The 12072-nt window shown below is 43.8% G+C and overlaps 1 protein-coding gene across 1 annotated transcript; it reads right to left on the bottom strand.

Annotated features, from left to right (window-relative positions):
- Nucleotides 1-3413: 3413 nt before the first annotated feature.
- ckma (creatine kinase, muscle a) lies at nt 3414-7506 on the bottom strand. Its single transcript, XM_079738298.1, has 8 exons — nt 7445-7506; nt 5940-6148; nt 5626-5780; nt 5332-5464; nt 4849-5020; nt 4609-4732; nt 4294-4483; nt 3414-3916 (listed from the first exon to the last, which is right to left on the bottom strand). Exons 2-8 carry the CDS (start codon nt 6130-6132, stop codon nt 3738-3740), a joined length of 1146 nt encoding a protein of 381 aa, XP_079594424.1. The 5' UTR covers nt 6133-6148; nt 7445-7506; the 3' UTR covers nt 3414-3737.
- Nucleotides 7507-12072: the final 4566 nt, after the last annotated feature.

Genomic DNA, 12072 nt, shown 5'->3' with positions numbered 1-12072 from the left:
AAAGGAGTAAGTACACTTCTTGGCCAATATACACAGTTGTAAGCTATTTTTTCTGGCAAAGAGCTAATTGTTCACTTCACCTTTCCTTCACTTGACCATATTGACTCCTGCCAAACCAATATGGAGGTTAACCACTAAAGGTTGAACCATTAACCTTCCATAACCGTTTTCTTCTTACGCCAGCTTCCCTGAGAAAATTATTATTAATGACAAAAAAAGGTCTGTAGAGCTACGTATTAGATATTGTTTTGGAAAACAAATTGCACATAGCTCTCAGATTGACCTTAATGTTTACAGTGGCCAAGGTTATTTAAATGTAACAGTGACCCTTTCAGTGCTCCTTTGAATCCAACCTTGTTGTTTCATCCAATTTGTAAAAAATTATATTAGCACAGATGAATTGGAGAATACACAATCTTTTGTGTGGAACAAAAATGGGCAAATCTAATGGCCAGAGAAATAATTAATAAAGTGTAGGTAATTTAGCTCAAAATGCAAACTTCAAAAAGCATTCCCATTCTAGAACGTTGCCTTAAAGATACTCCCTGAGGTTCTATCTATCTATCTATCTATCTATCTATCTATCTATCTATCTATCTATCTATCTATCTATCTATCTATCTATCTATCTATCTATCTATCTATCTATCTATCTATCTATCTCTCGATTTCCATACTCTTTCTCTCTCTGCTGTCTCTGCTTTCTGATCTCTCGCTTTTCAGGTACCTGCTCAAATTACATTTTGCACATATACTGGTGTACCTCCAACATAAACTGGAGTCTATACTGGTATCTGTGGGGATGTTAAGGGAACGTTCTGGATAACTTGCAAATAGAAGTCTTATTGTCCTCCCAATCAGGTTGCCTTGAAAGTCCCTCCCTGCCCCGAAAAACAAGTATCGTCAATGGTTTACATCTCTCCTCCTGTGGTTTATAAAAGGCAGATGGTGGTGTCGATGTAGGCTGCCAGCTTCATGTTAATATTAACTTGGTTGGTTGTGGCTTCGCTCATGTAGATATCTATCTTTCTCTCTGTCTCTCTCCCTCTCTCTGTTTCACTCTCTCTTTCTCTCTCACACTCGGTCTTTCATTCACTCCACCAAACCATTGAAACCGTCTAATATGCCTTTCTTGGTCAACATCCCCACGTTTAATAGGGGCCCACGTCACAGACCGTAGCCGTCCACCATCTTGTGTGTAACAATTAGATGTCCCCTCTCTAAAATAGGACATCCTTACTCGTCCAATGCAGAGCATTCGGCCTTTCTCCGCTCTCATCTTGGGGGTTTTGGGATTCTGTGTTTTATTGATTTCTGTGTTTGGCAGGGAAACACCCATTAGCTGTCATTTCACTCGCAGTCATGTCGTAGACCCGTTTATATAAATATATATATATAAATATATCTCCTTAGATATCCTCAGTCCTGTTTCGTCTGTGCTGTTACATGAGTCACGACACAAACCCGATATCGAGGAGAATAGTTTGACCTGTCCTCCCTCCTCAGGGCACCAAGGCAGTCACAAAACATGGATGCCCGGATGCTCTGTCCTCTCCCTGGACTTTCTCATTGTGGTGTATATTAGCATTAGGTAATATAGACCTCAATGCACTTTGCTTTTGACTTGAATCAGCTCCTTCCAGTGTGCCTGTACAGGTAAAAACTGAGAACTAGCCACTGGAGGGCGCCAATGTCTTAAATGTGAAACACTTCAATTTGTGGATATTTGCACAGGTACTTTATTTATTTTTTAGAATAATATCATTAAAAAAAACTGGATTCATATCAGTCAGTTAATGGCTGTATATAAAATATATGAATAAAGTATATATCTTAGAGCTCAAGGTTTATTTATAGGTAGAGCAAGGGAAGTAATTCTAGTTAAAAACAGTTTCTGTCAATGACAACGGGGAACAATACTGACCTGCAATACTGCATGACTACAGAGTTTCGGTCTAAAGGGGAAAAATGAAAAAAAAATGAAAATATCCACACCTACAAGTGGAAGCTACATGCCACATGGGCCCAGTTTTAGGTATACCAACCAAGAAAAAAACAACAAATAAGTCAAAAGATATGGTGCTCTATGTGCTATCCTTTCCCCTGACCACAAGTATGCGAAAAATGGAAAGTTATTTAGGACCATATTGTTTGCAAAAATAAAAATAACATGGAATATTTGTTTACATATGGAGCTTTTTAAAAGGTCCGTCAAAATATTCAGATATGTCCTTAATTAAAAAAGATGAAAAAAATACTCCAAAGGGAGCTGAAAGAAATGTGATACGGAGAGAATTACCAATTTGTAAACGCTTCTACACTTTGTTATGAAGGAATCCACGCCCATCCAGAGACGAGCCCTGAATTTCTGAAAAGCCTTTGGATTGCATTCAAGCCATAGAAACATGGATTTTAATGATCTCAGACGAAAGTCCTCTGGTGGAATGCTAAGTATGTGTGTGTGGGGATTAGCGACGAGTTTGGCGGAAGGGGATTTATTGATAAGGAAGAACAAGGCCTCAATTTTGCGTTTAGCTGTACGGACATTTGTCCGACAGTGGAATATATTCTGTGAAATGTATAGAAAATGTATTTTGAGGGAGACCTTGGTCGATGTGTGCTGGTACATCGACTCAGACACAGATTGTCATTGGATGTGTGGAGATAGCTTAATTGTTACAGTATTATGTTCCTGGAGGAAACTTAGTATTTTAAAGTGCACTGTCATTCTGGAGCCAGATTTTGTAACCAGTTGTTGTAATATGCAAATGGGGACTAATGGAAGTAAAGAAGATGCACAGTTTGGTAATAAAGTGATTCTGCTCCCCTCTGCTGTTTGATCCTCCCCTCAGAAACAAACTGTAAAGTGAGATTTATTGGTTGTGGTATAAAAGGAAAAAATGGAGCTGACGATTAATAAAGATTCACATATGTTGCCATTTTTCCTCTATTTCTTTTTCTGCTCTTTTTGTAAATGTCCATCTACGTTGTTTTCATCAATGCTACTTTACTGATGTAGAAAGAAGATATATAACATCATGCATATGGATAGTGTGTATTTGTGATGTTTCTTTCAAGGTGTCAAGCTGATATTTGTTTGTCATTTAGGAGTGACTTTTATCTGAAGCTACTTCCAAATGAATACAGACAGGTAACTAATGACAACGTAAGCGTTCATCTTCTTGGTCAAACCCACAAATAGACTGGCTCACAGTCTGCATACCCTTCACCAAGGTCGTGCCGTGACATTAAGTAAGAAACAGGCAGCACATTTGCTATATTTGGGAAACACACAATACCAGTGCCACATAATAGACTCAGATTTGTTTGGAAGTATCTCTTGGAGTGTTTTTTTATTGAACAGTTTCAACAAATGTTGACTTTTTACAACAAAAAGAAAAGAGGGTGGCACATCGGCCAGGCAAGCCCAGCGCAATGGATCACAAGATGTTACCGCCAGAAAGAGAAAAGTGAGAAAAGAGAGAGGAAGGAAAGAAGACCAGGAGAGGATTAAAAAAAAGTGGAAAAAAATGAAAGAAAGAAAGTATGGTGAGAAAATAGAAATGGAAAAGAGTTGGGGGAGGAGGGAAGAAGAGGTGAGCAGAGTCAAGAGTCTCTAGGTGTGGCAGAGGAACCCCCCCCCCTCCCCCCAGCCAGTTGGATTGGCTCAATTGATTGCACATCACGGTGTGGTCACTAGAAAAAGTGAAAAAAGGTGAAACATTGTCCTTCTTTTTTTACTTCTGGGCGGGGATCATGCTGTCGACGGCCTCTCCCTTCTCCAGCTTCTTCTCCATCTCCACCATCAGCTTCACGCCATCAACAACCAGCTGCACCTGGGCAACCTCGGAGGAGCCCAGACGGTCAGCGTTGGAGATGTCGAACACTCCACCCACGGAGGCGGTGTCCACACCACCTGAGGACGTGGGCGGGGAAAAATGAGAGTGAGTGACAGCAGAGGAAACCGCTCACACACACTCGGCAGACGAAATCTGTGTAAGAAGACACTAAATACCGGTCACTTGTGATATTCTGGTAATCTGCTATTCTTCTATCCTTTTATCAAGGCTATTTATTTGAGGATGTTTTTAAGGGAAAGGGTCCTTAGGAAATATACTACGGAAATAGCCTATGCTGTGTACTCTATGGTACTTACGGCCCTGGTCAGCACTGGAGGCTAACATAAACACATTGGCTCTTTGCAGATACAAGCACGACCTCTGCTGTGTAATCTATGCTAGTGGCGCCTCTGTTGAGCGCCCGAAGCAGAAAACACATCAGGCTTTGCCGCACCTGTTCCACGCTTCTGCAGACGCAGTCTGCCGAGGATCTCATCGAACTTTGCGTGTGTGCTCAGCTTGGGGAGCTTGACGTGCACGCCACCGCGCAGGCCGGTTCCCAGGTTGGAGGGGCAGGTCAGCACGTAGCCGAGATGCTCGTTCCACATGAAGCCGTGGTTGTGCTTCTTGAAGATCTCCTCAATCTGGAAGACAGAGAGGAGGAACAAACAATGAATGTCTCGTGTGTTGCATTCAAGCCGGACCAAAACCAAGTCCGAGCCAAAGCTCCTCCTGCGAGCGTTTGTAAGTGAGTTGCTGGTCAGCGTACCCTCTGGAGACCGACGCAGAAGCGTCTGAAGACCTCCCTCATGTTGCCACCCTGCTCCATGGCGATCACACGGAGATGATCCTCCTCGTTCACCCAGACCAGGAAGGACTTAGCATCGTTGTGCCTGGCAGAAGAGAAAGGCAAAGAGAGCAAACATGAGCCTGTTGGTTTCAAAGAACAGGTGGCCACAGAAAGGGCCGTTCTTGTGTTTCTTCTCGACACGGGGTCTGCAGCTCTCACCAGATGCCTCTGCCGTCGGGCCAGTCACGGGCCATGCCGGCGCAAGTCAGCAGGGGGGAGACGGGCTTGTCGAACAGGAAGTGATCGTTGATCAGCTGGTCCTGCTCGGCATCGGTCATGGACTTCAGGGGGTAGTACCTTCCCTTGAACTCACCATCCAGGCTGGTCAGAGCTGAGGGGGAGATGAGCAAAACACACAACACAAATACATGAAGGACGGATGCTATCTCTTCAGAGCAACATACTGTTGTGTTTGTGCATAATTTGACAGGAAGTAACTTAAGGACTACATTGCAGTATCGAACTGCTCTGTTCTATAGGTACCTACAGTAACATGAAGATGAACAAGTAACAACAATACATGACCCTACAACACCCCTCAACGAATCTACCATTATCCCGTAAACTGCTGATTGTTTGTGTGAAGGGTATGTCCAACTGCTCCCCCTCCCACCCCCTTTTGCAACAACAAAATCAGCTCACCCTCAACGGACAGCTTCTCAATGGCTCTGCGCTCCCCACGGCTGTTGTGGGGGGGAAGGGTGTATCCCTTGATGCTGCGACCGGTACGCACACGGCTGGACAGAACGTAGTTGGGGTCCAGGTCGTCACCTCCCTAAACAACAAGCGGGTCATTAAATAACGGAAACAACAGATATATGTAATTCAATGGAACCATCCACTAGTGCCGACATTGCATCGACCGTGTCAACCGTTTCATCGTGGTCTACGGTTTGAGTTGTTGTCGTCATTGCTGTTGGTACTGGTGTAGCGTACCTTCAGGTTCTCGAAGTTCAGGTCGGTGGCGTGCTTGTCGGTGGGCTTGTATCCACCATGACGGTCGGAGATGATGGGGTCCAACAGATCCTTGAAGACCTCGTAGGACTCCTCGTCACCGGCAACGCAGCCAACGGTCATGATGAAGGGGTGACCTGAACGAGAGAGGAGAAAGAGCGGGAGAACGGTTTAGACACATGACGGGGGTGAAATGAGCGAAGCCCTATTCATGGGCCAGCTGCCGGGCCGATGTGTCGTAGGTGTTCTGTGTGGTTTCATTTATGTGGCTTTTGATACGTCTTTGCATGGCTCACCTGGATTATCAACACCAGTCTGAATGACATCATCCAGGGTATAACCGCTAGGAGTCTGCTTGTCTCTCAGCTTGCCATAGATCTCCTTGGTCAGCACCTTGGCCATATGGTTGTTGTGCTTGGTCAGGTCGGGGAACTCCTCCTCAACTTTGAAGTTGAGCTTGAAGTTGTTGTGGGTGTTTCCGAAAGGCATGATTGCGTTTCTCACACTGCAAAGAGAAAGGATTGTATGTAAAACAAAATTGCATCGTCGAAACAGAGATTGTGGCTCTGAAAGAACTATTCCCAGACACACCCTCTTGCATGTGACTTGCGTGTGCGTGTGAACATAGTGCAATTGATGCCTTTAGAATGTCCCATTTAGTGAGGGAACATTGGGAATGCATGATAGCCATTGGACAGGTGCACAGCATAGGAATGCCGGTAACTAACGTCAGTCAATACCCAAGAGATCATATGTCATGTATAAATAGATTTAGTGGGTGGAGCCTCTGTTAAGCAATTATTTGTAACATTAGCCCCCCCCGACCCCCTCCCTCACTAATCAACCATTACAATTATGTAACGATGTGAAACATTTTTTACTCATGTTTTGTCATGAATTGTCCATCAGCTTACTAAAGTGTCCTCACTCTGGGTAACAGAAAATCTCTTAACAAATTGAAATTTTAACGACAACTTAAAATCATACATATCATACGCATACTATTCTACACGTATTTACAATTTCTGACAGTCCTGTCACTTTAAACATTAAAAAACCCATGCATTACAAAACACAGACGTATCACCAACATACTTTGCATACATAAATCACTGTATTAACTGTGCATTACATGCAATGCCATTGACAATATTTTACAATTTGCTAGTTTGTTTGGGCCTGAAAATGCCCTAAAAAAGAGCCACTACAGAGTGTGAACTTTTGATTGTGAGTAGTCTGGGAAATTATACGACCAGATATTCAAAACGTCAGGACCATTTTACACCTGCTCTAAACCCACTAGGCGCCACCTGTCCAAAAACTTGCAAGTCTTAAGAGCAAGACCTTACCAAGAACATGGAACGCTCTTCCAATGCAAGACTTAACCTAAGCATGTTAACCTGCCTCAGCCCCAACAGCTACAGTCCATGCAGACCCCCTGCACATACACTTTGTACACAGAATCAAGGACATTTTCTGCAGCATCCAAAACCTTCTCAACTGATTCTCTTTCTATTCCAGAACACTGAACTGAAATCGGAAATACTAAACCTATAAAGTGTCCTTCCTTAGACAGAATGATATCAAGACAACAAGTCAAAACACAAAAACTCCAATGCTGCCCTTTAACAAAGGCAGCATTTTAAAAAGTTTGCACGATACTTTCTAGATTCTTAGCCACTGCTACGGTTTGGATGCATCTTCAGGTCAATTCAGTTGTCCATATATTTTGCATTGCCCTCCTTAATTCCGCCCATATTTCTGTGACATTGGCATTTTTGTTGATGTTGTATGTATTTACCTGCACGCTAGACAAGAAATGAAGTTACTGTCCGATCCTGTTCACCAAAACCAAAATAGGGGTCACCCAACTTGACTGCAGTTCTCTTGCGCTTATATACTCAGAGGAACAAGAGGAACAGCCATTGGCTTTGCTATTTCGGTCTCTGCTGGGCCCCCATTGGTCAGTGCTGGTAGCTGGTCAACGAACAGCTCCTGCATTTACGTCTTGGATATTCAAGACAGGCGCCGAACATGGCAGCCATACATAGAACCAGTTGGTCAGAGGAGTTAGGGAGGGGAGGAGGTGTGTATAGCGGCAGGGGTCATGAGACAGTGAGATAACCCTAAAAAGCTGAGCAGCACTTTTCCCAATCATGTTACAGTGGGTAGAGGAACCTTGTGTGTGTGGAGGGAAGATTCAGAAAAAGAGGTGTTAATCTGTGCCAAATTAGCAGCCAACTATTTTAAGAAAGACATATATCAACCTCCAATTAAATGTCAATGCATACCACTGTTTAGGGTGTCAATGATAGGTTAATCCAAACTTGTCAAGGTCCAACTATGCTAATCTCAAACTTCTGATGGATAGCTATCATTTCCTAGCAGACTGTAGCTAAATGCAGATAGATCTCCTATAGGCAAGGAAGCTAGAGCTATTATGTTCCTACGGTTTGCTCTAGTTTTTCTGGCCAATGATTGGGCACGAAAGATAAGAAGGAAGTGATCCTACAGGTCTGGGGAATGTTAAAGATGATAGACGCCATTGCTGCACATAAGCTTCATTAGAGGCCTGCAAATTGGCTTCTCTCAAATGTCTTGCACCCTTTTACCCATGCATATCCTATACAGCTGACAGCTGTTTGACAGCTGTTTGGCAGTGGATTTCACCAACTGGAAAGATTGTCGAGAGATTGAAAGACCAAGTTTTAACCATTGCACCTCACATCTTACATATTCCTCTTTGTTGTCTACATTGTCTACATTTTGGCACATCCTATGAAAAAATGATTTGCACACAGGGTCCTATGTTCCCCGGTCACATACAAAGCGGGGAACATAGGAACCGGGGAACATAGAACCCGGGGAACATAGGTACGCTCCCATAAGATGCTACACAACTAATTATTACCTACCATGTACCTCATAGGGAATGCAGCTGTTACATCAGTCAAAGAAACAGAAAACATCCCTCAGTCCTTTGGACTGGAACTAAATCTACTTCATAATTTATTTAACAACCAGTTAACCATTTATTTAACAACCATTTTACCTGACTGATAATATTGTTGGGTTCTTGGGGTCTGCCTATATATTGTAAAGTGCGCGCATCCAGACCTTGGTTTGATAACCCCGTTGTTCTGTGAATCCTTTCCAGTCCGACAGCTCGTCCCCACTAGTTTGGTGACTTTGGTGTGTTTGACGATCTGTCTTAAATGCTTTGTGCGTGCATGGTTTTTGCTCACAAGCTATTTCATGTTCGTTCTGTTCGGGTTCGCTCGGAGTCAGGACGACTTCCACGCTTTTGAGATTTGCTGTATAAAAACATTTTTCAGGCTTGTAAAGTGCGACGAGTGAGCAAGCTTACTGTAAGAATTCAGCTATAACAAAAAATGACAATGTTCGCACTTGTATATTCGTTGTTTGCATCAAGTGCCGTAGATTGTTATGAAGAGGATTATGATGATGATAAGGATGAGCAGTGTTGAAGTAAGTTTAGTGAAAAAATAACAATGCTTATGATTGACTGAGATGCCTCCAGCTCTATTTGACGTTTGTTTTAAGTCGGCGGCCCAAGGCACTCACATCTCCGAGCAGTGCCTTCGTTCTTTCTACCATGCATTGCTTATTTGAGACTAATTCGTGCTTGAAGGTCGTTGTTTGGGTGTACCTGAAACTCTCCAATGGCTGTGGCAGAAAAACATTCATTCACCCCCTTCCCCGACACCCTATCACCCGTTGAATGAAACACGTTTTAAATACTTTTCTTCAAGGGCAATAAGGGTTTGTTAGTAGAGGCACTGATCCAAGTTGAAGAAGGTTGGTGGTGGGGGGCTGGCTGTAGGAGGGGGATCCCAACTTCCCTTGCCAACTGGCAACAGGCACTTTGGCCTTTTCCTCCCTTGACCGACACCGGCTTTAGCCAGTCACTCCCTTTCTCCATTTCCCCGTGTTTGTGTCCCACCATAAGTAACGAGTTCCTGTACCTACCACCTACCAACAACCTTCAGCTTCACCTTCCAGACCCACACACTGTCATAAGTACACTCTTACGTAAGTACACACTTAACACACGTAAGTACATACTGCTCCAACCGGCCCAGGGTTTGTGTTACACCTCCCATCATATGTGCCCTGAACCACCACAACACACCCCACACCCACAAACCCCTCCCACTCCATGAGTGTCATGTGACACAGCTGTCTGCCGCCTGTCCCCTTTCTCGTGGGGGGCTACCAAATTAGTCTCTGTCCAGGCTTGCACTGCTCTGTACCCACCCCCAACAACTGACACCCGAATGACACACTCATGTCTGCACCAACACATGCACGCAGGCACACACACACACACACGCACGCACGCACGCACACATGCACACATGCGCGCGCACACACACACACACACACACACACACTTCAACATGTCCCATTCGAATTTGCTTGAATCATGGTACAGTTCATGCATTACTTTCACACACTCTAACATAATGGTGGCGTTAAAAGCCACTTTCAGTTACACTATCTAAAAGCGATAAACCCACAGGATCTGCTGCAATGGCAGCTATACGGTGCATAATTTTATGCAATCTCTCCAACACCAACACAAAGTTTGAGCAGCCAGGGCGAGAGGGTGCAAGGGGTGTAGCGGTCTGGGCAGATAGCAGTGGCACCGGAGGGTGGGGGTCGTCACTCCCGAAGGCGTAGTGGAGAACACATTTCTCATCACGCCCAGCGTCGTCCAAGGACAGTTATGCAACGCGCCTGTCAAATCACTGCGTTAGATTGCGTCTGCTCCAGTTCTAGGCTTTGAAATTCCCTTCAAGCCTAATCAGATATTGAAAACCCCCAACAGGCCCATCCCATGCTGTACACCTCCATGTTAAACCATGCCCTACTGAACCCTAATGACTTCTGAAAATGATCCATTCACTTTAATGTAGAAGAACTGTTTATCCCTGTTTTGGATAGGATCCCCTCAAGCTAGTAAATGCATTCTTTGAGTTGACAATTTCATCATCTTGTTCCCAAGAAGCGATCCATGGGTGTCTTGGGAAAAGGAAACTTAGTTCACGGCTATGGAGAACACCTCTCTCGGAGCGTGTATGACTTGACCCGTGGAGAAAGGAAACTGATAGCAATGAGGCGTGTCGGAGTCCCTGCAGCTGCTCCCATCGTGGCATCGAGTGTGTTTTCATGCAAGTGTTTTGGCAGCTATCCAGTGCACAATATGTGCAGCCATTTTTTGCATGTCAAATTCACGTACACACAAGTTTTGATTATTTGCCTGGCAACAGAAAAATCGTGCTTTTACTGCCGCCTGTATAAATAAAACATTTGTGGCAGACCTTATTTATAACTTGTCGCCTGCATTAAAATGTCCACCTGTCTATGTCTGGACATTTGCACTTATGTAGAACAAAGATGCAGATAGTGTTGACAATGTGCACATTGTATTGAGGATGGAGATACTAATTGGGAAATGAAATTCACACTAGGTTATGAAACAGCATTTGTGGAGCGTGTAATATTTATTTTAAAGACATTGACTTCATAGCCCATTTATTTACTTGGTTTAATTTATCTTTTGTTTGTTAAAACTGCAGTTCCACATTGGGTTGTGTAATGTCCATGCAACACATATCTTAAATAGGTGGCAGTCTGCAGGGCCTGAACATTGTGTGAATCCTTCTCTGGAGATCGATGTGCATGTGTATCTGAGGCCTCACCATTGAAAGGGGAGCTGGCCCCATGGGGCGTACAACGTGTGGTCAGGCAACAGGCTATATTTACCCCAGGCTTTGGTTGTCCATCTGCATCAGGTCAAGCACCAGCCCACCCCTCAAGCTGATTCAATTACATCAAGTCAGGTTTTTAACCTTTTCTCGCTCTGACTACCTGTTCAGACAAAAAGTCAGTCAAAATCGGGATAATACAAATCTGTGAATCAGTAAAATAATGATTTATTTTGGGGAAACTCAAAGATTCATTATTTGCTGATATTGCCGCATAGATATTGCACAGAGCAACTGCAGATAGAAATTGCACATAGCAAATGCACAAATCGATTGCACATAGCAATTGCACGAATCGATTGCACATAGCAATTGCACAAGTCGATTGCACAAATCGATTGCACTGGCAGTGCAAATCATCAAATCAAATCATCAAAATATGTGTAGAAATAGATACCAACAGAGAGTGCACAAATGTTAGACTTGAGACAGAATTTGTGTACACTGTGTGCTCTCCGTTAGAAAAATGTTCATTATGGTAGATGGAAAGGTCATGTATTTCTGTAGCCGTGAACATGGTACATGGTTGGCTGCAAGTGTTGGGAATTTTACATGTGATGCAACCGTGCCCTCGATGCATACAGGGAGCATATGCATGTGCCAGCTGGGTCAGGGTCAATACAGCTGTTAGCCATAA

The sequence above is a fragment of the Pollachius pollachius genome, assembly GCF_949987615.1.
Source record: "Pollachius pollachius genome assembly, chromosome: 6".
Taxonomy (NCBI): domain Eukaryota; kingdom Metazoa; phylum Chordata; class Actinopteri; order Gadiformes; family Gadidae; genus Pollachius; species Pollachius pollachius.
This window is presented reverse-complemented; position numbering and strand designations above follow the sequence as displayed.

Coding starts and splice junctions, on each gene's coding strand:
- ckma (XM_079738298.1), bottom strand. CDS start 6,132: ATGCCTTTCGGAAACACCCACAACAACTTCAAGCTCAACTTCAAAGTT. Junction 5,781..5,939: donor GACTGGTGTTGATAATCCAG/GTGAGCCATGCA, acceptor TCTCTCGTTCAG/GTCACCCCTTCATCATGACC. Junction 5,465..5,625: donor TGAACTTCGAGAACCTGAAG/GTACGCTACACC, acceptor CTTGTTGTTTAG/GGAGGTGACGACCTGGACCC.